This window comes from Gasterosteus aculeatus, chromosome 9 (genome assembly GCF_964276395.1).
Source record: "Gasterosteus aculeatus chromosome 9, fGasAcu3.hap1.1, whole genome shotgun sequence".
In the NCBI taxonomy this organism is placed as follows: domain Eukaryota; kingdom Metazoa; phylum Chordata; class Actinopteri; order Perciformes; family Gasterosteidae; genus Gasterosteus; species Gasterosteus aculeatus.
Genome location: NC_135696.1, coordinates 15,129,388 through 15,153,656, shown reverse-complemented (window position 1 = coordinate 15,153,656; position 24,269 = coordinate 15,129,388). Strand labels below are relative to the sequence as shown.

General features: G+C 42.9%; 2 protein-coding genes across 3 annotated transcripts in view; one reads left to right on the top strand and one right to left on the bottom strand.

The window, feature by feature from the left end:
• The window catches only part of fbxo41 (F-box protein 41), a 31,525-nt gene extending 23,623 nt beyond the window's left edge, over positions 1 to 7,902 (top strand). The window contains exons 7-14 of one of the 2 annotated variants that reach the window (XM_040186324.2): positions 1,102 to 1,337; positions 1,444 to 1,559; positions 1,703 to 1,855; positions 2,001 to 2,093; positions 2,170 to 2,288; positions 2,482 to 2,640; positions 2,801 to 2,916; positions 4,155 to 7,902. In XM_040186324.2, the coding sequence (XP_040042258.1) occupies positions 1,102 to 1,337; positions 1,444 to 1,559; positions 1,703 to 1,855; positions 2,001 to 2,093; positions 2,170 to 2,288; positions 2,482 to 2,640; positions 2,801 to 2,916; positions 4,155 to 4,217 (1,055 nt within the window). In that variant the 3' untranslated portion in view covers positions 4,218 to 7,902. Of the gene's footprint in view, positions 1 to 1,101; positions 1,338 to 1,443; positions 1,560 to 1,702; positions 1,856 to 1,997; positions 2,094 to 2,169; positions 2,289 to 2,481; positions 2,641 to 2,800; positions 2,917 to 4,154 lie in introns of both variants that reach the window. The other variant, XM_040186323.2, reaches the window with a different exon arrangement.
• Positions 7,903 to 10,658: 2,756 nt separating this feature from the next.
• Positions 10,659 to 20,799, bottom strand: smox (spermine oxidase). The gene is made up of 7 exons (XM_040186325.2): positions 20,564 to 20,799; positions 16,465 to 16,699; positions 15,111 to 15,337; positions 14,174 to 14,347; positions 12,741 to 13,488; positions 11,654 to 11,814; positions 10,659 to 11,171 (listed from the first exon to the last, which is right to left on the bottom strand). Exons 2-7 carry the CDS (start codon positions 16,670 to 16,672, stop codon positions 11,019 to 11,021), a joined length of 1,671 nt encoding a protein of 556 aa, XP_040042259.2. The 5' UTR covers positions 16,673 to 16,699; positions 20,564 to 20,799; the 3' UTR covers positions 10,659 to 11,018.
• Between the last annotated feature and the right edge of the window lie 3,470 nt (positions 20,800 to 24,269).

Here is a 24,269-nt window from a genome sequence, read left to right as displayed (position 1 = left end):
CACGCTGCTCGGCTTTTTTAGCGCATTCGGCAGTCTTGAGCGTAGGCGGTGTGAGAAGGAGAGAGAGAGAAGGAAGGAAGGAGGAAGAGAGAGAGAGAGAGAGAGAGAGAGAAAGTGTAAGCATTGGTTCATAGCCCTGATGGTTTTGAGCAGACGCCTTCCAAGGCCAAAGATGAAATGAGTCATCTAGGAGCAACTTGCTGGGAGGGAAAAAAACAGACTTCTATTGGACACACGGCATCAGCCAATAGGTAGCAATAGAGAGCAGAAAAACTTATGTAATCTCATCGGGTTTCTTGTTGAAGGTTGGCGCCACCATGTGACAGAAGATCTTTAAAACAATGTTTATTTGGTCGTTAGAACATTTTACAACGGATGTAAACTAAAGAACATCTTTCCAAGCTTGCAGTTCAATTTGTTTTGTATCTTTTTTGTAATATACATTTACATCCATGTATAATAACAATAACAAGGTTAGTTTGTTCCAGTTGTTCAGTATCAAAATCAGTTACTAAAAAGTGCTTAACAAGCAAAAAACAATCAAGAGAACAGTAAAAAAGATTTAAGTGAAATGAGTGGTGGGTTATGAAGACATACAAACATCCACAAATCCTGCCCCCTTTTTGTCTTACAAATAACTATGCAAACACATAACAGATTCCTGGCTTAGGACCTCCGGCTGGCTGCAGGTTGGTCACCAAAACGTCTCTTTTCTTACAAGGTCTTCTTTATAATTTCACTTAAAAGACTGTTTCAGTTGTACAAACGTAAAACCGTGTATCATCTGGCCAACCTGAACGAGATGTAGCTCTATTCCTAAGAGGGTAGGGACACGTTTGGATGGCTTTGCTTTCATGGTACACTGAGGTTGGCTTTCTGATAGAACTGAAATATTTAGACGATGGAGTGAAGACTGGATTTGTCGGTGTGGATGTTGAGGGACAATAAAAATGATCTAACCGTTATCATGTTTAGTCTTTCATTTTGTATCCGACAATACCGAGACCTTGCAAATATACTAACTTTATACCACCAAAGCCGTCCACGGTCAGATCTTGGATGGAACGCCTCCATTGTGTTAAAGCCTTTATCTTCGCACAGGTCGTTCTGAGGGGGTCTACAAGCCCTGCCGCCATGAAAAGAGCCCATCCAGATCCAACGAGGTGATCAGTCCAGAGATCCTCAAGATGCGCGCCGCTCTCTTCTGTATCTTCACCTACTTGGATACTAAAACCCTGCTGAGAGCTGCCGAGGTCTGCCGGGACTGGAAGTTTGTGGCTCGTCACCCAGCGGTGTGGACCAGAGTGCTGCTGGAGAACGCTCGCATTTCCTCCAAGGTGCATAGAGAACATCCGAATACTTTGTGCAGACTATCAACGCGCTGCCCGTCATCTCTGCTGTGCATTGTGTAAATCTTCAATGACCTTCGTATTTCTGCTTTAGTTCCTGAGCACATTGTCTCAGTGGTGCACTCAGACGCACTCCCTCATCCTGCAAAACCTCAAACCAAGACAGCGAGGCAAGAAGGAAACCAAGGAGGAGTATGTTAAAAGCACACGGTAAGTAACATGCTGCTTCCTGCTGCAAACACTGGAGGAACATTTTGTTGAATGCGATATATGGTGGAAGTGCTGTTGTGAAGGACAGGAGAATTATTTTCTCTGTCTTTTTCTGTTGACCTTCCCTCACATTTCCACCTAAGTGGCTGTCTAGAGGAAGGCCTGGAGGCGTTGTTAAAGGCCACAGGAAGCAACCTTCTGATACTGAAGATTTCCCACTGCCCCAACCTGCTGACTGATCGCTCCCTTTGGCTGGCCAGCTGCTACTGTCGAGCTCTGCAGGCTGTAACCTACAGGTAAACCGGTCCACCTCTGTCCCATCCCTGCATGCATACTACAGTTCAACCCTCAATCACTTCGCTTGAATGAGGGCAACAGTCTATGATCACTTTCGTGACCACGATTTTTTTGTGTAACGTTGCGCTTCTTGTAACCCAGAAGTGCCACAGATCCAGTTGGCCAGGAGGTAATCTGGGCCCTCGGAGCAGGTTGTAGAGACATCATCTCCCTACAAGTGGCGCCACTACATCCATGGTAATAGACAGACTATTCCATCTGTCCGGATGTCAGTGCTCACCAAACGAATGACCGTGGACTTTTTCCCTTTTAGTCAACAACCCGCTCGTTTCAGCAACCGATGCCTGCAGACGATTGGAAGGTGCTGGCCACACCTCCGGGCCCTTGGTGTGGGCGGAGCTGGATGTGGCATTCAGGGGCTGGCCTCGCTCGGTAAATATCGCTTTGTAGTTTTAAGTCATGGCCATCAATATATTCATATATTTCCATATAGCCTCAATGCACAACTGTACTCTGTTGAAAACAAGTGAACTGTGCTTTCTATTCTCTCACCCCTGCATCATTTCCCTCCATCTCTGCGTTCCCTCACCTCCAATCACCACCTTCAACCTCCCACCCCCACTAGCGAGGAACTGCATGCGCCTGCAGGTGCTTGAATTGGATCACGTGAGTGAGATCAACCAGGAGGTGGCAGCAGAGGTGTGCAGAGAGGGCTTGAAGGGTTTGGAGATGCTGGTGCTAACTTCTACACCAGTCACCCCCAAAGCGCTGCTCCACTTCAACAGTGAGTTTTAATACTGTTTTTAGTTATTTAAGAGTACATGAATAACTGCGGTTGAATCATTAATGCGTTTCAAAGATATAAGTACAAATATTTCATGAGAAGACACTGTTGAACCTGAGAAATAATGAACGCCGGCTGAATCATCGTTCCTCTCGTTTAGGTGTTTGCCGCAACCTGAAGTCTGTCGTGGTTCAGATCGGCATAGAAGACTACTTTGAGGACCCCAACAGCCCCGAAGCTAGAAAACTGTTTGATGAGATGGTCATCAAGCTTCAGGTAACAGCACACCCACTGCTCTCACACGGGGGGAGGGGGCGGGGGGGGCAGAACGCCCACTGGGTAGTTCGGGAAGGCGCGGAACATCCGATCCCTTCCATGTGCCTGTCTAAAACTTTCAATATGGAGGTTTTATACAAGCGGCCCCCAGATCCTTATTCATGTTGAAATCTGATCTGCAGCATTTTGCAGTTTGTACGTGACGCTCTTTGACTAGTGTTCCGCCTCACGTAGGCCAGTCCGACCTGTCCGCTGTTGATTCTGTACATTGGTTAATGTTCTGATACAACGTGGGGAGACAGGTGTCTGTCTGCCAGACATCTCAAAGCACAGCGTCAGTCTCAGCACGTCCATGCTGTTCCGCACACAGTGAAATTAACACCCAGGATGATTCTTCTGCACAATCTGGCTGAACTTTCAGTTTCCTTGTGAAGAGCAAATTAACAGAATATAAGTTTATGCTCCCAAAAAGCAAAAAGCGTGTTTTTGGTTTCCCCACACGTTATTCTTTTAACGTGTAACCCCTCCATGGAGTGCAGTGATGACTTAGAGGTCTGCACCCTCTGCTGCACATTCTTCTCAATTCAGTTTTTTTTTTAGCAAACATATCCTTGTAGTTTTGCAGCACTGACTGCAGAGGATAGGATGCATCTATTTTTGTCCCATTACACATCGTTTAAACCATGACTCAGTCCTGGAAGTCCCAGCAGTGATGGTGTGTTGTGGATGTGATGGCGCTACCTCACTCGAGCAGAGGCTTTCTGCGAGAGGCTTGGGTCATGCATGTAGCTGACCACACACAAACAGAGGTGTAAAAGCTGTGAAATCCCCGGTTTTATTTATGTTTTGTTTTTATGAGTCAGTTTGCAGTGTGTTCCTCTGGGATATCACACTCAAGATGCCACAGTTATTCACAGCAGTTAGGTAAGCTCAACAAAAGCTGCCATTAAAAAAATCTCTTTCTCTTCAAGTTTGCTGAAGGAAGCCAAAGTTCATCTCTCCTGTTTAATCATCCTCTGTATTTTTGAAAGGGAGTTTGGTGAAGGTGAAGTTGTCCTCCTCGTCCTGCAGCATCCCAATGCTTTAGCATTTGGAAAACCTGTCTGTAATTCTGTCATTGATAGGAAACATAAAGGTGTGAATACAACAGTGGGGCAATTAGAATTTAGGAAAAAGAAATTATGCAAAAGTTGGCTTTGATAAAATTTGATTCTTATATTCCTTTCCTTTTCTTTCAGGCTCTGAGAAAGAGACCCGGCTTCTCCAAAATTCTCCACGTTAAAGCAGACAGTCTCTGCTAACATCATTTGAGCAGATTCTTCAAGTCTTGGAGAGGCGCCGCCTTGGCTCGGTTTATCAAGAAGACACAGCTGTTTTGAGCGCGCTCCACCGGGTTGAAAAAGTCTGCAACACAGACAGAAACAACAGAAGAGCACCATGACGAACCAGGGCCGAGGCTCAATGCGCATACTCCCATAACTCATAAACAACCCCCCCGTGAGGGCAGATCTCTAACTCATGTCGGCTTGGTGGCTTCTTTCAATGAGCCTCACAAGACTCAGATGACACCACAAAACAGATTCCTCTTTCAAAGCCGTCTCCTGCTTTTAAAAGAAGAAGAAGAAAAAAAGGATTGTGTTGTCACACAGAGCCGGATCCCATCCTTGAGACGCCTGGAGCCGGGTGACAGCGCTGTATTAATTCTTGACACATACTCAAGACTACCCTCAACATCGACGGCTGGCGGGCAGCAGCACATCGTGAAGCGTACAATGATTTCCTCAAGAAATTTTGAGCACTCAAGGTTAGCAGTCTTTTCACAAGACATATATATATATATAGTTTCTGTATTTGTTGAGTATAGAATAAATGGTTCTCCCTCCTTTTCAAACTGGACGACTTTCCACACGGTTTCCACCCGGGAGAGAAACACGTTCTGCACCAGCTGTCGGCACAGTGGAGAGAGCGAGGACACTGCAACACACATACCTTGACAGTCTACTCAGCCGATTGCGAGGCAGAGATGCATTTACCCTCCGCTACCATCCCCTGCTTTCTCATACAACCTTCGAGTGGTTTTGATAGTTTTAGTATCTCGGAATGCAGTATTTGATGCTTTTCATCAGCAAGACTGCAAAGGTGATCCGTAAGGCCGTTCTCTCAGAGGACTGGTGCCATCTGTAACAGCGTCTGTCCTCATTCCAGTCAGCGTTTTCTCCAATGTGCCATTAATGAGGGAGGAGGGACCAGGGTACGGAATCAAATTCAACACTTTAACTAAACATTATTGTAGTTTGATTTGAGTGTAAAGCAGTTTCATGTTTCATAATGAACATGCTCTCCAGTGTTGGTATATCATGTGACAGTGCCATTCCTATTCACAATGCTCATCATGGCTGAGGCCTCCTTGTTTATATTCGTCAGCTGACCCCACGTGGCTCCCTCTGCTGGTTTTTCCAAGCATTTACACAGCCAGCGGCCAGCTAATGTGATTTGACACTTTGGACACTTTGCAGCAAGGAACACGATCACCTTTCACTATTTTGCAGAACTCAAAACCGCACAGATCACTTCCTCCGTATCACCTTCGAATCAGGAATTTGATTTGGTGTTTATTTGGTGGGATTTGCGGCTGCTATTCAGTTTAGGCCACATCACAGTAACTCTTATGAAGCATGAGTAGCAATGCTGTGGTGACATTTAGTGTACGCTGCTACACATCAAGACCAGTTTATTATTCACGTGGAATAACACTGTCTTCTGGCTCTGGAGGAGCTTTGTCAGGTCTGAGAAAATAATCCTTGGAATTCCATCAGGCGCTTCTCGGTTTTTAAACTAATGATAGCACATTACGGAGCTGGAAGGTACGTAGTCTGAAGAAATGTGAAAAGATGGGTTTACATGTACGGTCCATAGGAAATACCATGGATGGGAGTTTCTTAAGCTTGACCCATACTAGGGACCAAAAGGCAGGGTTGTTTGGCTTTTGCTGCATTGGGTTCCTTTTTCTGTGAGTCCCCGAACATTTTGAGAGTGCAATACTAAATCACTGGAGCTCCTGTTAGACATTTACAATCAGTTTTCTTTCAAGATAACTTGCACACTATTTTGAAACAGACGATTCCCATCTTGTAGAACATCATAACCTCGCCACGTATTTACCCGCTTCATTTGTCTTCACCACGTTAACGTTCCTCAGAACGCCGCGGCCGTTTTCCCGAGCAGGCGTTTTTTGTTTTCGCTGACAAGCAGAGCTGCTGGCTGATGTTTTGGGGTTCTCTGCTTTACTGTCCAACATGTTGATGGAGACTTGTGTAGCTGCATATTGTACTGATGATGTTCCTGGTGAATGTGTGAGAACATGTGGATGTTCATTTCTTCTTGTTCTTCCAGTACTGCATATTATTGTCCCGTTCTGGTACTGAGTCATTGGAGGGAAGTTAGTTTGGGAAAAGTGTAAAACACAATAGCGAAAAAACAAAGCACTTGTTGGTTTGAAGTTTTAGACAATCCTGCCTTCGCTATCAGCTACTCTGTACATACTGTTTGTAAAAAAAAAAAAGGACCAACATTTGATGTTATATAATATTTACGGTCTTCATGCTGTAAGCATCTTCTCTCCAAAGTTGAATGAAAGATAAACATAGAGAATTATATTATGTATAACAGTAGTGTTGAATTTGCAGTTGTGTATTAGATACTTTATATTAAATGTGCATCAGAGTCATATAGAGATGGAAATTATTTAAGAAGAGGATAAAGTATTATTCAGCTATTTATTTCTATAAAAAGAGCGATGTGTATAATGTTGGCATGTTTGTGTTTGAGCATCAATCATTAAGTTGCCTTCTTAAGTGTTAACTGCTACTGTGACAAGATAATTATTAGATGTTTAAAGAGCTTTGATTGCCTGCAGGTTAATAATGCTTATTTTTTTTGTTGATCCAGTCTGTTGTTGCACTAGTGAGAAAAAATAAGAAATTTCAGATGTTTATTATAAAAGTGTTGTTTTTTTAACGTTCAACTATTTGATGCACTTTTTTTCCTGAACACTTTAATCGACCCGTCGGCCTTTGGTTGGGTCCGAAGCGGTTTCCCGTCAGCGGGACGCTTGGCGGCGTTTCCTGTAGTGGAATGAAACGGAGGGTTTGCTTACATGCTCGGCTTCATGGGAGGTAGATTTAGGAAATGCAGCGACTACATTCAGCCTCTTTTCTCTTAATCCATCAAGGTAAACAACGAACCTGATTCAACAACATTCAAGTGCTTTTTAGGTTTGTTGCCAACACGAACCTTACGTTCACCCCCTTGTGTTTGTCGCTGTCATCGCTTTGGTTTTGCATTTTAATGCAGATTTTATGCTCATACCATAAGTAGAGCCTAGCTTTTTTTTTGTGAAAATGGACCTGCTGATGATGTAACAGAGCCTATGTGCTCTGATACTGCTGATTAGAGGTGCCAGGTAATCACATTCTGGCCTATACCGCTCCAAAAATAAAGCATAATCATTTGTAAATGATTTATTCACAAACTGAAGCATCTCTAAAAACCAACTTGCTTCCGCATACTCATGTTTATTTAAACCAATTTCAATTCCTCCTGTTTTGCGCTTGTATGTATAATGCATCCTAATGTGCAATTGAAAAACAGTGTCTGAGTGTTCATGTCCCTTTCTGTACATATTTAATGAATGAATGATTGTATTCTGCCCATTCATCTGAATAGTATTTTACACATTACCTCAACACTTATCTGGGCAATTAAGTGTGCAGTTCGTCTATTTTTTCCTTCCAACTGCCATCGACGGATACGCCACTCGACCCATGAACTTCATCCATCTTGCTACAGTGACAAAATGGAATCTATCGCTGAAAAGAACTTTCCTAAAAGTTGATCAGCCTTCTGCGATGACTGCAATAGAGGGAAATGTTTTACTACTCATTTACACGCATTTGTTGCCATCAATAAAATTGCTTTAAATTGTAATTGCTCTGTACTTTTGGCTTTTTTTTAATATGTTTTAAGGAGTTGGCGATTACGATTACAGTACATTACATTACATGTCATTTAGCTGACGCTTTTATCCAAAGCGACTTACAATAAGCGCTTTCAACCATAGGGATTAAAGATTCAAATGAATTACTTTTGCTACCCACCACTACTGACACCTCATATAATCCAGAACCATCACAATGTGTCTTGAAAGACATTTCTTTCTGTTGATATTTCTGTTGAGCTCACAGCCTTGACATTAAAATAAATATTGGCAGTATGTCTTTGCATAAACTCCTGTTTCTGTAGACTTCACTTAACAGGTCCCATTGGAATTACTTCATTGAAAAGAAAGTACCCTTATGAAAGTGATAAGTCCGATTTTCTTTCTTCTGTTTTGGGGTCTGGGCTATTGCAAGCAAATTCTTCACAAATAATGAAAAATATATATTTTTAATACTAGTTTTATTATTTGGAAATGCATCATTAAAAAAACAGTTTATAATGTTTGTTATAAAATATAAATATTTCACTCTGTAATGAACTAAAACCAGTGAAACATAAGATCATCTTCCCTCTGTTGGCGGCTGTAGTGGAATGTGTCCTCTGCAGCCTCACGTATTCCCCGGCTGCACCCGGGACTCCAGCCACAACGTTTTCCCCATGTTGCTCTCGCTTTGCTTCTCAACTGCCTGAATGAAGGAGGAGGGTCCACTTAGGTTTGACTTAGAAAGCCTTCTACAGACAGTTACGATACATGGAATGCACAGGAATTGTTCTTTCTTTAATCCATTTTTTCGTTTGTTTATTAATAGGCTCCCCAGAACAACTTTATACATCACAACTGGGGGCTTAATCTAGTGTATTGTCCAAAAGAAAACAAGAAATACAGTTTGTGTTATCAATATTTCCTGGTTTCACAAAACCCTACAAAGGCATGTTTGCTAATCTGTCAGGAAACGAAACATGAGCTGGGATTTTTTTATGAGGGGAAATTGTTGGCCGGCTCGCCTGCGTCTTTGCCTTTAAGGTGTCAGAAACAGATGCAGCTCCTGTTACATCTCACATTTTTGAAACATAGCACCTTGTAAAAAGGACACCTTTATTAGCCTTTTGAATTGACTGTTCTTCACTGCGTCAATGTTTTTCTTTCATTAGAAAGATTCCCAGTTATTCAGGTTGTAGTGTGTCTACAGGGGTCTAGAAGAATTTAACACCTGTTTATCTGATCTATTCAATGCACCTCGTTTATAGTATTCAGTTAAATACACTGTAATTAATTCACATGATCCATAACCATTTACAAAACTCTCTAGGTTCACCCATTGAAGCAGAATACTGATTTTAAAATCTCATCAATGTGAACGAAGGGAAGCGATCTTCTCACATCCGCTTGCATGTCCACACAGGTGCTTTCACTTGTGGGTGATTTGACCTCCTGCTCACATTGAAGCTGCACTGAGTTTAGCAACGTGACAACGTGACTCTACCAACCTTGATAACGGTGAGCCACGCTGCCTACTAATCACATACAGCTTTTCTTGTTTTTACTTATCATGGCAAACTGTTGAGATTATCAGCATGCTTTTATACTGACAAGCTTCACAAGTTCTTCGACAAATGTTGCTCCTTTGCAGAGACTCTTGTTCGTTTTCAAGCTGTTTCCAGCCCACTCAAGAATAAGCCTTGTTTTAGTATGAACGCTGGTCGAGTTCACTTCATTTTGTGACATGAGACACCGCATACCGAAAACCTGCTTAAAGTCGGTATGTAGTAGACTTCTTCTACAGCAAGTGGCCATTTGCCAACCATGAGTCCGTTTATCCCATTTGGTTTGATGTCTGTCATGTACCTGCGTAGCAACAGTTGCAACATTAAAACCTTCAGGAGAACTCGATCAAACGTATTGTGCACACACCTGCACGGCAGTCTAAACAGCTGTGGTTGCTATTTGCAATTCTTTTTGACCCAAACATTTCAAAATAGGAGATTAGAGTCAGTTTTATAGCACTGGTTGTCTAAAAATAAACGGCATTGGCACTGTCTCTAAATATTGGCATGTTACACGTTTTTTTGGAACGCATGTCATTCTCTCTTTGGGCTTTTTGTTCCTCCTCCTCCACCATCTGATCCCACTTGATATTTCTAGTTGGCATCAATTTGGTGTTGGCCAGCAATTGCATCGGCTCAGTGTTCTTGGCCCTTATTTGGTTTTGAATCTAATTGGTCATTAGTCTAAACTTTTCAGTGTTTTCTGCATTTTGCGCTAGTTGTCCGCCCCTTGGCAACATGTTAGATGAAATATTGTACTTTTTTACTCATTTGTAGATTTTGCAACATTTAGCCTATTATTGAGTCCTAAATGTCTTAAAACAAACGAAGAATCTGTCATTAAACTGAGAAAATTTCAACACCATAAAGCAGCTAAAGGAAAATGTCAAATGTAGGACTTTTATTTGAATAGGCTCTGAATTTATTTTTCCACCTCTGATGGTTTTCAGTTAAATTTCAAATTATTTTATTTTAAACTGATGAATCATCATCATCATACAGGGAGGACTGGTTTGAATTATGTTCTAACGCCAGCTGTCACATTAGCAGATTTCAGGCTTTGCAGCCTTTTCTTTTCTTTTCTTTCCATGTGCACTCGCTCAGTCACTCTAAAGTTTAAAAGCTCTTGCTTGTGGTTGTACTTTCCTGGAAAATATAAAGGTGAATGTCAATGAATTAAGAAGACTCAACTGGACTAGTTAGATGATAAAGTTTTAACAAAAGTTTATCAATTTTAATTTAGCATTTTTGAAATAAAATAGCATTACGTACAGAAGGCACTTAAAAAAAAGTTAAATTACAGATGCTGTTATTATGAACATGAAATTGATGATTAAAAACAATTTAATGACAGAATAAAGTCAAGAAATGACCGCACCATTGGCAACCTTTTGAACAGTACATGTCAAATAAAAACGCATGATTTGAATCTACAGTACAATAGAGAAAATACTCATCAATGAAATAATGCCCGAGCTATGTTTTTAAGTATAACTTAATCATCAAGATAAGTAGAACTCAAAAGTAATGTTTTTCACTAGTCAGAGGTTTGTTTTATTTTACATTTTAGGCTTTGTGGTTTCCGCTCTGTGCAAGTCCTGGTACATCTCTATTAGGCGAGTGGCCTCCCTCTGTCCCGACAGCAAAGCACCATGGGTAGTGGAATAGTATTTCCTGTGGGTGGCCTCTCCAGCGAACAGGACCTGTAGAGGCTGAGGAAGGAGGAGGGGGAGAGAGATTTAAAATATTTGAGAGGAGAAAAGCAGCGCGCCGTCAAAAGTCGTCACATCGTTTCTTTTGGCCTCCTGCCTGACACTTCACCACGGTTTTTCTATTTTCATCACTTGCACTCCAGCAGGAGGCCTCAGTAACTTTCCTGAAGGCCTTACAGTTTGACAGGGTTAAACGGCTTCAGTGGGGGGGGGGGGGGGGGGGTCATCCCGCTCCTTCAACATTCCTACAACAGTGTCAAGTGAGCACAGAATGCTCCCCCCATAACCCAGAACACCTCAGGTTTCACGGCCCGGACCGCTGGCCAGGAAACGGCCTTCACATCCCCCCTGATACAGCTGCACTCCCTGCATGTGCTGCACGGCACTGATGACATTAACCATGTGTTCCGTGTGCAGAGAACGTAAACTTCACCATGAGGGTGTTTTCATCCCCTCCGTCCGCCCCACCCACCCCGTCTTACCGGAGCCTTGGTACTGTTGGCGTAAGGCAGCGGCGTGGCGAGCCGTTCGCAGTCCGCACCGCTGGATCCCACCCTGGTGAAGGAGTAGGAGCCTCGAATGAATGGGTTACTACCCCAGGAGGAGCGCAGGACACGCCAGGGCTTAGGAATGTCAGGGTTCCCTGTGGACAGACGGACAGAAGAACTTTCTGAAATCATTGAAAGCATTTTCAGATCAAGAATGTGGCGTCCGTCGAGTCGAGGCTACTCTGTGGGATGTTTAGTCTGCCAGCTGATCAAGTGAATTCCTAAAATGAGGAATGTGTGTGTGTGTGTGTGTTACTTCTTTGAGTAATTTACCGTCTGCAATCTACGGTCCACTGACGGTCACAGTCACTGCTTTTCAACTTCACACGTGACCCATTTCTGAGGAAATCACTAATCTGTGAGGAGTAGTCTTACTCGTTCAGACAGTACCGACATAATTACAAAACTACTCGGAAACAATCATGAGTCAACCTGCGTTCATGTTAAGAAACCTGTACATTGGTGGGTTGCAACCTGTTCCACTGCTGCGTTTATAGAGAACTTGGGGCGCAGCATTAGGGAAGTTCCTAGAAAATTAAGCAACTGTGACAACGAAACAGTCAGAGCAAAGACTTCTCGCCCTTCTGAAACGCCACGATCAACCCGGCAGCTCAGTGTTGCTCGTGTGGTTGTGACAACTGGTCCGTAGTGACTCACGACACGTGAGTCATCCAGCTGTATTCTCTTGACAATCCTATGTCATAAAGAACGCTACTGACATCACAGATTGCGTCGTTTCCTTTTGAGCCAGAACGCAAACACCCAACCTGTTTGTTTGAGTCACCGACTCCGCATCAGCCTTCCCCGGCCTTTATGTTACTTTTACCACTGTTGATTGTTATTGAAAATTTGAACGCAAATGTTGATCATGTCTTTTTTTTAATTGTTTTTTTATATAATGGATATTTGAATAATTTAGTGGTGAAATGAGGATTACGTTACAGAAGGCATTCCCACAGAAGCTTATCTGACGTTGGCCCGCCATACACAGCTCTGTTTCCTTGTGTGAACGTGTCCTGACCTGTGAAGCGCCTCAGCAGCTCGGTGCAGGTCTCGGCCACTGTTTCGTCGTCGCAGCGCTCCATGTACAGCGCCTCCTGCCCGCAGATCCAGCCGCTCAGCATGTGGCCGTAGCGCTCGGGCGGGTAGAGGACGTCAAAGCTGCAGATCTTCTTGTACCACAGCTCCTCGGGGTAGGCCAGCTGTTCGAGCTGAGCCTCATCCTCCCACACAAATTGGATGCTGTTGCACTCGGGGCTCCAGAAGGGCTCTTCAAACTCCAAGAAGATCTTATCGGTGGTGCTGATGCCCAGCTTCTCGATGGCGAACACTTTGTCCTCCGGCAGAGAAGGGGAGAACATGGCCTCGTGGTTCTGCTTCAGGACGCCCAGAGAGGCCGTGACGATCACGTGGTCGGCCGGGATCCACTCCTCGTCCTCGCACTCCACGTAAATGGGGGGGCCGAGGGCCGCGGGGTCCTCGCGAGGCCGGCGGCCGTGGTTGTTGTCGTTGTGGTCGTCGTTGTCCCGCTGGCTGCCGCCGCTGTTGGGGATCACCTCCTGATGCTTGGCCGAGTAGTTCCAGTGGATGCTGCGGACTGGTTTGCTGAGGCAGACGGTGCGGGAGGGGATGTCCTGGGCCAGGAGCTCCACGACCTTCATGAAACCTTCAGGAATGACATAATGCGCACCGGGGATCTCTGTCCACTCGCCAAACTCACTCAGAGACACCTCATCCATACTGGGAGAGCTGCTCTCGCAGCTCTCCACCTGAAATAGCAACACAGAGAGTGCGAGCAGTGAGCAGCGAGATCACACGGATGTTCTACAGGGCAATCCTAGAAAAACATCATTCAAGCAGCTGGTGATGGAACAAAAATTCCCCTCCTGTCTGAAGCTGGTTTCAAGTTGTTTTTGTGACAAATTTACATTCTCAGTGAATTCAACAACAATTTAATCACTTCAGTAAACCCAGGGATCTTTTTATTGGCGAGTTAGCATGATTGCGGTGGCCGATGAGCCGCAAACATCTGTCTCCTATGCTGCAGTTCACGACACGCTCAAGTTGTTGTGTCGTTGTGTGTGTGTGGGCAGGAGCGTGTGGAGGAGCACTCAAAGGGATGTAACACTGACGTGGCACCCACGTGAATATTTCAATTTGAGGTGTTTTCATCCAGACAATGATGTTAGTGAGGTGCAGGTTTAGTCCTTGGATGTTTGTATAACATCTTCTAGAAAAGTTGAATAAAACCTAACCTTGAAGGAGAAAGGAAACATTGTGTTTGGCTGCTTCACACATGATTATCTTATTTCTGGTCGAGCTGAATCGATGCTTAACAGTATAGTTAAAACACTTGCAGACCCTCATATTGGTCGGAGAGAGCAGGAAATTAATTTGCTTGTTTCGTTTTCTCGAATGTACACCAGCAATGTGTAAAGTGTAAACCACACACACCTTGAGGTACTGCTGAAGCATGGACAGTTTGAGCTTCTTGGTTCCCTCAGAATCATCGGCGTCCAACATAATCTTCTTGCGCAACACGTCCCGCGTGAAAATGCCGACGCTGTTCTGGCTCTCGGCGCAGACGGGTTTCCCGTTCTGGAAGAACTCCTGAGTCAGCTCGTACACCTGGAGCAGGGAGAGGAATCAGGAGAACAAGGAACCATGTCAAGGAAAAAACCCCACCGGTAGCACAAATCACAGCACGTTAATAACAAGTGGCGCTGGCAGCTACAGGAGCCGCGTATTGTTAAGGAGAGAAAACAGAAAGTAGGAAAAGAGACTTGTTGATACACTGAGGGGATAATTTGCCATTTCCTGGAGTAGTAAAACAACTGTGGTGAAATTCAAACATTCAGTGTGAAATGTGGATTGTTCATTATAAGTAATTAAAACTACAATAAAACCTTCCGAAGTACTGTGAGTGCTTTATTCATCGTTTTGGTAAATGCTTTTGGGATGTTAGTAAAGTAGTATTTCTGGTACATTCTTTGTCATCTGGTGTTTTGTAGACCAAAGGATTAATCAAATACTTCAACAGATTAATAATTCAACCCTGTCGCGTAAAGGAGATGGGGATAATTCCTGCCGGGTCAGTTGAATTACTCATTGTCCAGTTGACCGACTTAATATGTAACATATTTAAATCTATGTTGATTTTATGGTCTTGTCTTTCAATGTGTTGCTGCTATGACATTTCAATTTACCTCTGGGAATAAAGTAATATAAAGTATATCTAATCTATCTATCTGATATAAAATAAAATATTTTTTAGTTATCAATCAGGCAGCGTGATGAGGTCAGGAGATCGTTCACTCGTCTACATGTGATGTTGACCATAATCCTGGTCTATACATATATGTGGTGCCTCTGTGCACGTGCGTCCTCTTACTTCGTTGTACTGGTCGCTGAACTCTTCCACCAGGTCTTTGGGGATCCTCTTGCCGACGTTGGTCTGGTAGTGAGCCACGCCATTTTTCGTGTACAGGCTGATGCGTCCCACACTCCTCTCCCCGTCTGTGGTGTGCTCCAGCAGCCCGTTGTCCTCTGCCAGGTGGTACACTGGGTTGCCGTTGGCTCCATGGATCCAGGTGGCTCCGAGCTCCAAAGTTGCATTTCCTATAAACAAAGGAAAGACAAACGCATGAGATCTCTTTGAGCTGTACTTTGTTGCGCCACAATCACACCTGAGCTTTGCATAAATGGACAGTTCAACTCCAGTAACGTATCGCAGTTGCTTTAGCCCACTGGAACACCATTAATTATACATTTTTCCCAAGGATGATGGCATCACACACTTTGTATTGTTTATAGTCACATAGACATTTATATCTGAATGCTTTTTAAAATAATTTCATACAGTACATAACCAAGCTTTTACATAACAGATGCAACTATTATCTGTGTGCCTCAAATTCGACGTCAGATTTAAGAGTGCAGAATGTTACTTTGCGCTTGATCTCTTGTATGTGCATACATTTATCTGGTGCCGCCAGCAGATGTTGTTCCCTTCTTTTTTGTGTAAGCACGGCGGTTCAGTTGACTTTGTTGATAAAATCTACCAGCGTTGCTCAAGCAGATGAAGTTGAAAGCGCCCTTTTTTCTTTTGCAACTAGACATGCATCCGATAAGTGCATTCTTTCAGGTTATTTAAGGGAACAAAGGGTCAATGAATGGCTGGCTGATTAGAGTGTACTTCAAATAATTATGTGCAGTAATATCATTAAACTTAATCTGGCCTGTGATTAAAAAAAATGAAATGATTTTTTTTTGTTTTTTTGTAGTCTCTAGTAGAGAATTGTTACTTGGGAGAGATGCGTGTTTTTCTCTAAGCAAGCTATTGGACAGTTCACTTCCTGGCATTACAGTGATATGTAACAACATTCCAACTATGATCCCACAAATTGATGGACTTTGTGCACTAAATATGCTGCTACAGTGTATGCAACTTGGCATAAAGACTGTAAACAGCCCGGCTCTGTCTAAAGGTAACAAAATATGTCTACTGGCTCTCCAAAAGCCTACTAATCAACACATTATGTCCTGTTCATTTAATCCGTGGGGGAAAAAACAGTAATGAGGAGATCTTGTGGCTCGACAGTTAATTAATGATCACCTCCAGGAGGCGAAATAAATAATAATAATTTATAACTAAATAAATGTGCTGCACGGGGCAACGTTTCAGGGTTTTGGTGTTTTTTACGGTAAAGATACAAAGTCAACAGGAGGTAAACGGAGACTCTCACCGAGCTGAACGCTCTGAACTCTCCCGCCGACGTGGTCTGACGCCTCTAGGACAGTGACATCTGTGAAGCCGTTTTTCAGGAGGATCTTAGTTGCAGCAAGGCCGGCCAAGCCAGCACCAATCACTACTATTCGAGGCTGCCGATGGGTGCGTAGGCCGCTACTAAGAGGATCATCAGTGCTGTCTGACGAAATTTCACAACTTTGCATGCCGTCCAAGATCCTTTTCGATGGCGTCTGTGGTCAAATAAAAGAAAAGGCAGGTTAAAAAAAAAAAAGGGCAACACTGTTACATTTAGTCGCACCGCAGGTTCACAAAATGTCTTTTGGAGTTTCCACATGCTCGCGTTGCAGGATGTTTCCTCCAATACACTCGTCGTCAAACCCTTGGTGGTTATTTTCAGCAACTGATCACTGCTTCTCTCTAGTTGATGCAGTTTGTCAAGATAGAGAGTATTCATCGCTGAAACAAAAATCTATTTCTTTTATTTGAAATCGTGTGTATGTGATTATTCTGAGTAGGATATTAGATTCCCATTGTGCATTAAATCAATTATTTTGTGCAAAAAATATATATTTTGTAATGCAAACAAACTAACAGACTAGATTGTTTTCTCACAATTCAAACAGGAAGATAACGCGTTTATATTTCAGGACTCCTTATGAAAAGAAACCGTGTCCATGTTGCTTGGGATCATCCACAGAATATTCTATAATCAGTATATTATACTCTGAAAGTGAAGTCTGTGGATTATTAACATAAAATGAAAACAATTCAAATAATCTTTGGATCCACTATTTAAACGCTGTGAGCGATACAAACTCAATTCCTCTCACGTCGATCATAGTAGGGTGGAGGCAGAGACATTACTGATACTATCATCATTTAGCTGAACTGATCCTTTAAAGAACGACCAATTTACCTACGAGCTAGGCCTAAATAATGTAGTCTCTTTAGAGCCCTGTTGTCTTTGTTGCTAACAAAAGGCTTTTATAGCTGTTGCTTATCAGCTTTCCCCTTAATTAACCCACATTTACAACTGTGTTTCATTCAATTGTTCCACGAGATGTTTACAATATTCTGTCTACCTGCCGTAAAATAAAAATGTATTGAGCATGAGGCCAAATGAGACAACAGAAACAACTCTAGTATCAAAAATTATACTGAAATTGCTCAAGGATAAAAACATTCAGAGTGAGGACACAAGCGACCTTGTTTTTCCAGCACCCAAGGCTGTTTGCAGTGAATGTATGGACAGCTGTGTGTGAGAGTAACACAGTGGGAGTCCAAGCCAAATACGCAGAATAATTCAGAAACATTAAGAAGTAGCGGTTTGTCATGCTGGCTGTACACTGTTGTAGCCGTCGAGCATTTGATGTGAAAATGCTCGACGACTGTTTTTCTCAGTCACGTTGTGTATTATCAAAAAACACAGAGTCCTCTGAGGGTAAGACGGTGCTATCGTGCTGCTACACAATACACACACATTTACATACTATTTCCTCGCTTTTTGTTACCACAGCAACGCTGACCGCAGAGAAAATCCAGTGTTCCATTCAATGTATGTCTATGTGGCAGACGAGTCTTTGTATGTGTACGAGATACCGAGCCGGATCAACGTGACGGTATATTCTGTTATTTAACCTTGATTCAACTGAAAATGTGTTGTAAGCATGTTTTCAATCTTAGCAACTGTGCAAAGATGAGCCAAAAGAGCTGACAAAGGGAGTAAGAGAGAAAACCACAAGCCAGGGCCGAGAGAGAAGAGATGTGTGTGTGTGTGGGGGGGGGGGGGCGCGTGTCGTAAGAAGCAGAACGTGATGTCAAACCAAAGAGGACACAAACACGGATTTCTGCGAAGCCCTATAACTTTGTGGTTAACAGTCTACCCGAGTCTTGGTTGACCTCTGCCCTCTGACACAGCTGTGCTTTTAAACCCACTTATCTGGATGAACAACACACATCTGATGTGACCTCAGGATCCTCGGCATGAAAGTGGGTCAGACGTGGCACGGATTGGATTTCCACGTGTGGTTTCTTTTTTTCCCGCAGACATCTTATTCAGTGATATTGACATTTGGTGTTTCCTGCCAAGAGATATATCGGAGGACACTTGTTTGTTTTATACAGTTGTTTCCATTTTCTGGCTCATTTTTTTCCTCATGGATGTTTTTTAGGATTTTAGCCTTTAACCCTTCAGGGCTGACTGTCATACTGATGGACAGCATCAAAGCTTTGCCATCTTTGCATCAACAACTCCATATTATAGCTTAAACATTCAGTATTCACTCTTAATCTGTTAATGCGTTGCTTGACCCATAAAATAAAGCCCATTTCAGTAAAAAAAAATCTAAGAATAAATAAGGAACCACGCTTCTAAATGAATTACAGGTCTAATTAATTAACAACCATCCCATGACACTGTAACAGATTGCACACCGTAATTATTCCACGGCTGGTTTGTACTCTCGCCACATGCCGCCTCATACTTTACACCCCACTGCAGATTACTGTGTGGGCCGGCCTTGGGTAGATAGGCGGCTCACGGTGGGATGGAGGGAAAAAGGAGGGGGCCACTGCTGACCTAGAAATGGCGATGTACCATACAGCGCATCTGCTGGTGGTCTTTTCGAGAGCATCGCGAGCCTTGAGCGGGAATATCTTGAATTAATGAGTCGCATCTTCCCACCTCCACTGCGCTCTGCTCTTTCCAGCTGTGGAAATCCTCACATCTGCATTTTCTTTCATGTCGTATGTCAGTATTAGCAGGGTAACAAACATTTGACCGTCTCTACATAAATATACATATACAACGTTTCATATTTCTCTCCCAGTTCTGGTTTTCCCAAGCGGGGGCACACACGCACACTGTGCAGCCTTTCGTATGTTCCCCGTGTCACGCAATGATAATAGGAACATTATCACCACATGGAGAGATGATGGCATAATTGAACAAACGATTTTAGTGTTTATTTCTGTCATTTAATAAATAAAATGAGAAAGACCTTGAAGAAAGATGTAGGTATCATTCTCTAGTAGGCACCGGTATGAACAGTATTACATTGTAAATAACGGCGCTAGTTGGAATTAATACAGCATTTACAACTAATATAAATTTGTTATGAGTCATTGATAAAAAATAAAAATAAAAATTTCCTTTGCAAGGTCGCACAAAATGTGGTTGTATGGTTTGACCACTCACTTGAGTGTGAGTGTCCTAATTCACTGCTTAACATTTATTTTTAAACAGCGAGGAAGGAATGGGCATTTCTTTTTGACCTGAGCTTTCTTCATCTTTTGTGAGAAGATTAATGCCGACAAACAACGAATTGGAACTCTATGTATTGACCATCAAAACAGCCATTTTTGTTTTGTTTGAATTTAAAATCCCTTTAGAACATTTGGCTCATTTAAAACCGGTTCCAAAATGCAATATAATAATATCGAACATCTAATATTATTATTATAATAATAATAATGAAAGAAGAGTTGAAAGTTGTAACTGACAAACCGATGCGAGTGAGTTTGGTGTCACCCTGAGGTGCCCAGCTGCTCTGTAAGATGCCACGTATCAGCTGTGATGCCAAAGAGGCAGCAGTTAGAAACAAGGCGACCAAGTTCACGGAGTTTCTCCCGCTTCTTCTCTTTTGCAAAGACTCGAATGAAGCCTGAACGCCGAATTTAAAGCGGACAAGCGGCGAGAAAACACACGAATCCGCGTCACTCCGAGCGCGGCAGCGAGTAACGTCACATCGGTGTGACCCGCGATCACTTTTGATTGAACTAGGTTACGTCGCCGTTTTGTGTTGTTGTCTCATCAACACACACACACACACAAAACAACACCCCGGTGCCCGGTGGTGACATTTAACACGACGCTCACAACTCCTTCACGTTCCTCGCGGTTCCCCCGGTGACACGTAGTGCCTGCGTTTACAAACACTCTCCTCTGTTCAGGTCAATGCGTTTAAGTCGCCATCAACCACATCGTTCCGCGTAGGTGTGTGTGTGTGTGTGTGTGTGTGTGTGTGTGTGTGTGTGTGTGTGTGTGTGTGTGTGTGTGTGTGTGTGTGTGTCCGTGGAGCAGCTGGTCACTTTACCTCTCGTGGTCTTCAGCTTTAAACCCTCCGCGTCCCCGTTGTGCCCGTTTCTCCCTCAGACCGGCTCCGCTTTGTATTTATGGCTGGAAACCAGAAGCAGCCAGTTTCTCTCCCCCCGATGGCCGCCGCCTTCTCGTTAAATAAATATGAGCAGCGATGACGACACGGACCAGTCCCCCCCCCCCCTTCCCCCCAACACACACACACACACACACACACACACACACCCGCAGCCTGCGGGCGCGCACACGCACGCACATAACGCAAGAAAACAGACCAATAAGAATCGAGGGCTCGGGCTTAGATGATAAAGAGCAGAATAAATTATAATAATGATGACAGTTGTGTCAATGGGGTCAATGTGCCAAAGCCCATTTTGCGTTTACGTTTTTATTTATCAGGCTCGTGTGTAAAATGTGCAGATATCCTGCAACGTGAAACATCATTTCCGTTATGGTCAAGTGTTCTTACTTTACCTATTAAATAAAACTGTCGTTAATACAATAAAAAAAACCTGTGCATTTCAACCTCCTTCATAAAGTACAGATGATTGACTGTAAAAGTATAATATTAATGTTGCAAATTGATGATTATGCAAGGCTAATTATATCATCAATCTATAACGATACATAGTATGTTATACAGTGATCATAATTTGGGCCTAAAATTGTGATGATGTGGCAGTGAGTAACAAAAGCTATCACATAAAAGCAGAAGGATAGAAAGTACAATATTGCCCTCAAATGTTTTGGGGTGTAAAGTAACTTAAGTAAACATACTTTTCCTTAGTGAATATACGATACTAAATTTCTGGGGTTAAAACCATCCATTTTAAACAATCCGATAAAGAACTCATAAAATGGCCTGAAACAACACATGGATAAAAGATCACATGTTTAAGATATTAATATCTTAATTCCCAAAGGCAACTCTTTAAGGATGAATCTTGCAGGTCCGTCAGCGAGCATTACGATCAGGATTTTGACCCAGTAGTTAAAATTGATGATGCTGCACGAGGAGGATTTGTTTCATGTTGTGGGGCAGGAAATCCCTCCGGAAGCAAGCGCTGTTTGCTCTGGTGGGTTGACCCCTTTAGCTTCTCCAAAAGACCACCCCCGGCTGTTTTTGGAGGTTTAGAGGTCCAAACCCATAAATCAACAGGAAGATGATTCAGTGTCATAAGCGCTTGTCCGTGTATACGGGTCAACGATGGCCAGTTCATCTTGCAGGTCGCCTCCCATCCTGTTCTGTGCTTTGTTCAAAGAAGGAAGCCTGGCAGACAATTGTTTGAATAATCAACAGACCATGGTAAACTAAATTCTTGACATAAATAATTACAATTGCAGCATGAATACAAAGCACTATAGTAAACAAATGTATTTCAAGATATCGTATTGTTACTACTGTAAGTTCTGACCGCAAGTAAAGCCATTGAGGACAATTACATTACATTACATGTCATTTAGCTGACTCTTTTATCCAAAGCGACTTACAATAAGTGGATTTCCACCATATTACAAACTCAGAAGAGCAAGAAGCAATAAAGTGCAATTTCATCAAATAAGCTAATTTAAAAGGAGGAGACAATGAGGGGACGACCATGAGTTGGTAACTTTGAAGTGTTTTAGGCTAGAAAGGCGGATATAATGTCATAACATGTCATTTATGGCCACAGCATAAAATTAGATTGAGAGAATTCTCCAAACAGCCATGAACACAATGATAATTTCCTCCGCCTCTGACATACGATGTACACAAACCATAACTGTACATCCACTTTACAGTGAAACAGAAGCAAAGAGCACCGGATTTGGACTCAACATTTTACAGTGTCACATTTTTTACATTACAAGATCTACCTGTCAGGTTCCAAGGAGGTTGTGAAATCCCCTGTGCTTTTCTGCTGAAGAGCACGTGTCATACAGGAAGTCTGTCAAGTGACAAACAAAACAGGAACTAACGAAGTTCTTTGGAATTTTCTTTTTTTGTATTATGGCAATAAATGTTTCCCGATTCCTGATTTGCGTCTGTTTGAATCTGTCAAGCGTGAAAGACAAGCTCTGCAAGACACAGTGACAAATGGCCCAGCACAGCTCCAATACATTACCTGTTAAACATTACCGGCCCGCAGGCTTCTTCTCATTATTTCTCATTGATTTTGTGCAATTCACCGACTTGAAAATAGATTAAACACCTTGATTTCTTATAGCTTTAGTACATGTAAGTAGTTTTTGTCTAATAGAAACACAAACTCTGGTTATAATGCTTTAACTGTTCATTCACTAATAGGAGAATGGTGTTTATTGCTTAAATGGCTTGAAATGTTGGCACAGTTGTCACTCTTTACAAAGAGGTTGTTGACACACTTACTACAATCTCCACATGTGATCGTTGTGCTTTGGATGACACTATTCAGTTCCCTAATCTCTGCTGTCACAGACTGCAGTGCTTCCCTATTGATCTCCTTCAATCACCGCCTCCAACTGTCTGCACGGTCAAGCGTCTTCGAGTGAGACACTGAACCCCCCCTGTCCCTTTATGCTTGGAATGGGTTAAATGCAGAGGACACATTTCCTTAATGCACCTCTTGTATGTACATGTTACCGGCAGTGAAGTGTTCCTCCTGACCGGCCTTAGGGCTGAGTAGACCCAACCCCTCTTCTTACTTCCTGGTAATGAGTTCCAACAGGCCCTAACAGACAAAAATACTCCGTAGGTTTATCCTGATAGACTGAGAACACACGTGGGAGCTTATTTGAGGTAATTTACATATGTGGTTTGTGGAAAACCGATAAATAAAGGCACTTACTTGTATCAATGACATATATTCACACTCATGTTTGTGGATTGTATGTATGTACCACCCTATATTGAAGGCTTCACGAAGAAATACCTTGACACAAAAAGGAATGAGGTGAAATAAATAGTGACAGCAGGAAATTCTGTGTGTCCCTACAGCATTGATTTAAAAATCACAAGACAGTATTGTCCTTTCTCTGTATCGGCACACTTTTATCACTGCTCCCTCGCTATCTCCATTACTTTGCAGGCTGTCCCGGCAAAATTAACGTGATTAGCACGTGAATATACATGTGTCTTCTGCATAATTAAAGCTCAGAGGAATGCTGGCGTGGGATCGGAGGAGCAGAAAGGCCTCTCTGTTTGTTGGTCCAGCGGGCCACAGAGACCTCACATTGTGAGTCTGGCCAGTGTTGGGTTACTGTATTGTCCATCGTTTTCCCACCTCCCTTTCGCTCTCCTGCACAGCCATGCACCAGAAAGGGGAAAGAAAGTGGCTTTTCATTGATGGGTCAGTCGGAGCATGCACAGGAACTCGGTGAAGAGGGGTCAGTCAGCTGGCTACAGCTGCCTTTCGTGGTCCTCCACCATTCCCCGGCAACAGGCACCCTGCATGAATGCTACCGAGTGACTCATTACCTCCACTACCACCATGAAGCAGTGAAGTGGGTGCAAAGGACCAATCAGAGTGCACTCATTGACGGCTGGTTTATTGTTATTGTGTAACATTTCTCAGACTTCAGTGTCCTCTGTGAGTTGGAAAGGACATCACCTAAGAAAGCTTCAGGGACTCCAGTTCATTGCAGGACATTAGAGAACAAAACAGTAAACTTATTCATCAAATGGCAAACAACAGGGACAAAACCCAAGAGTTTTGAAATATTAAAGTTATGAGTCCAACTGCAGC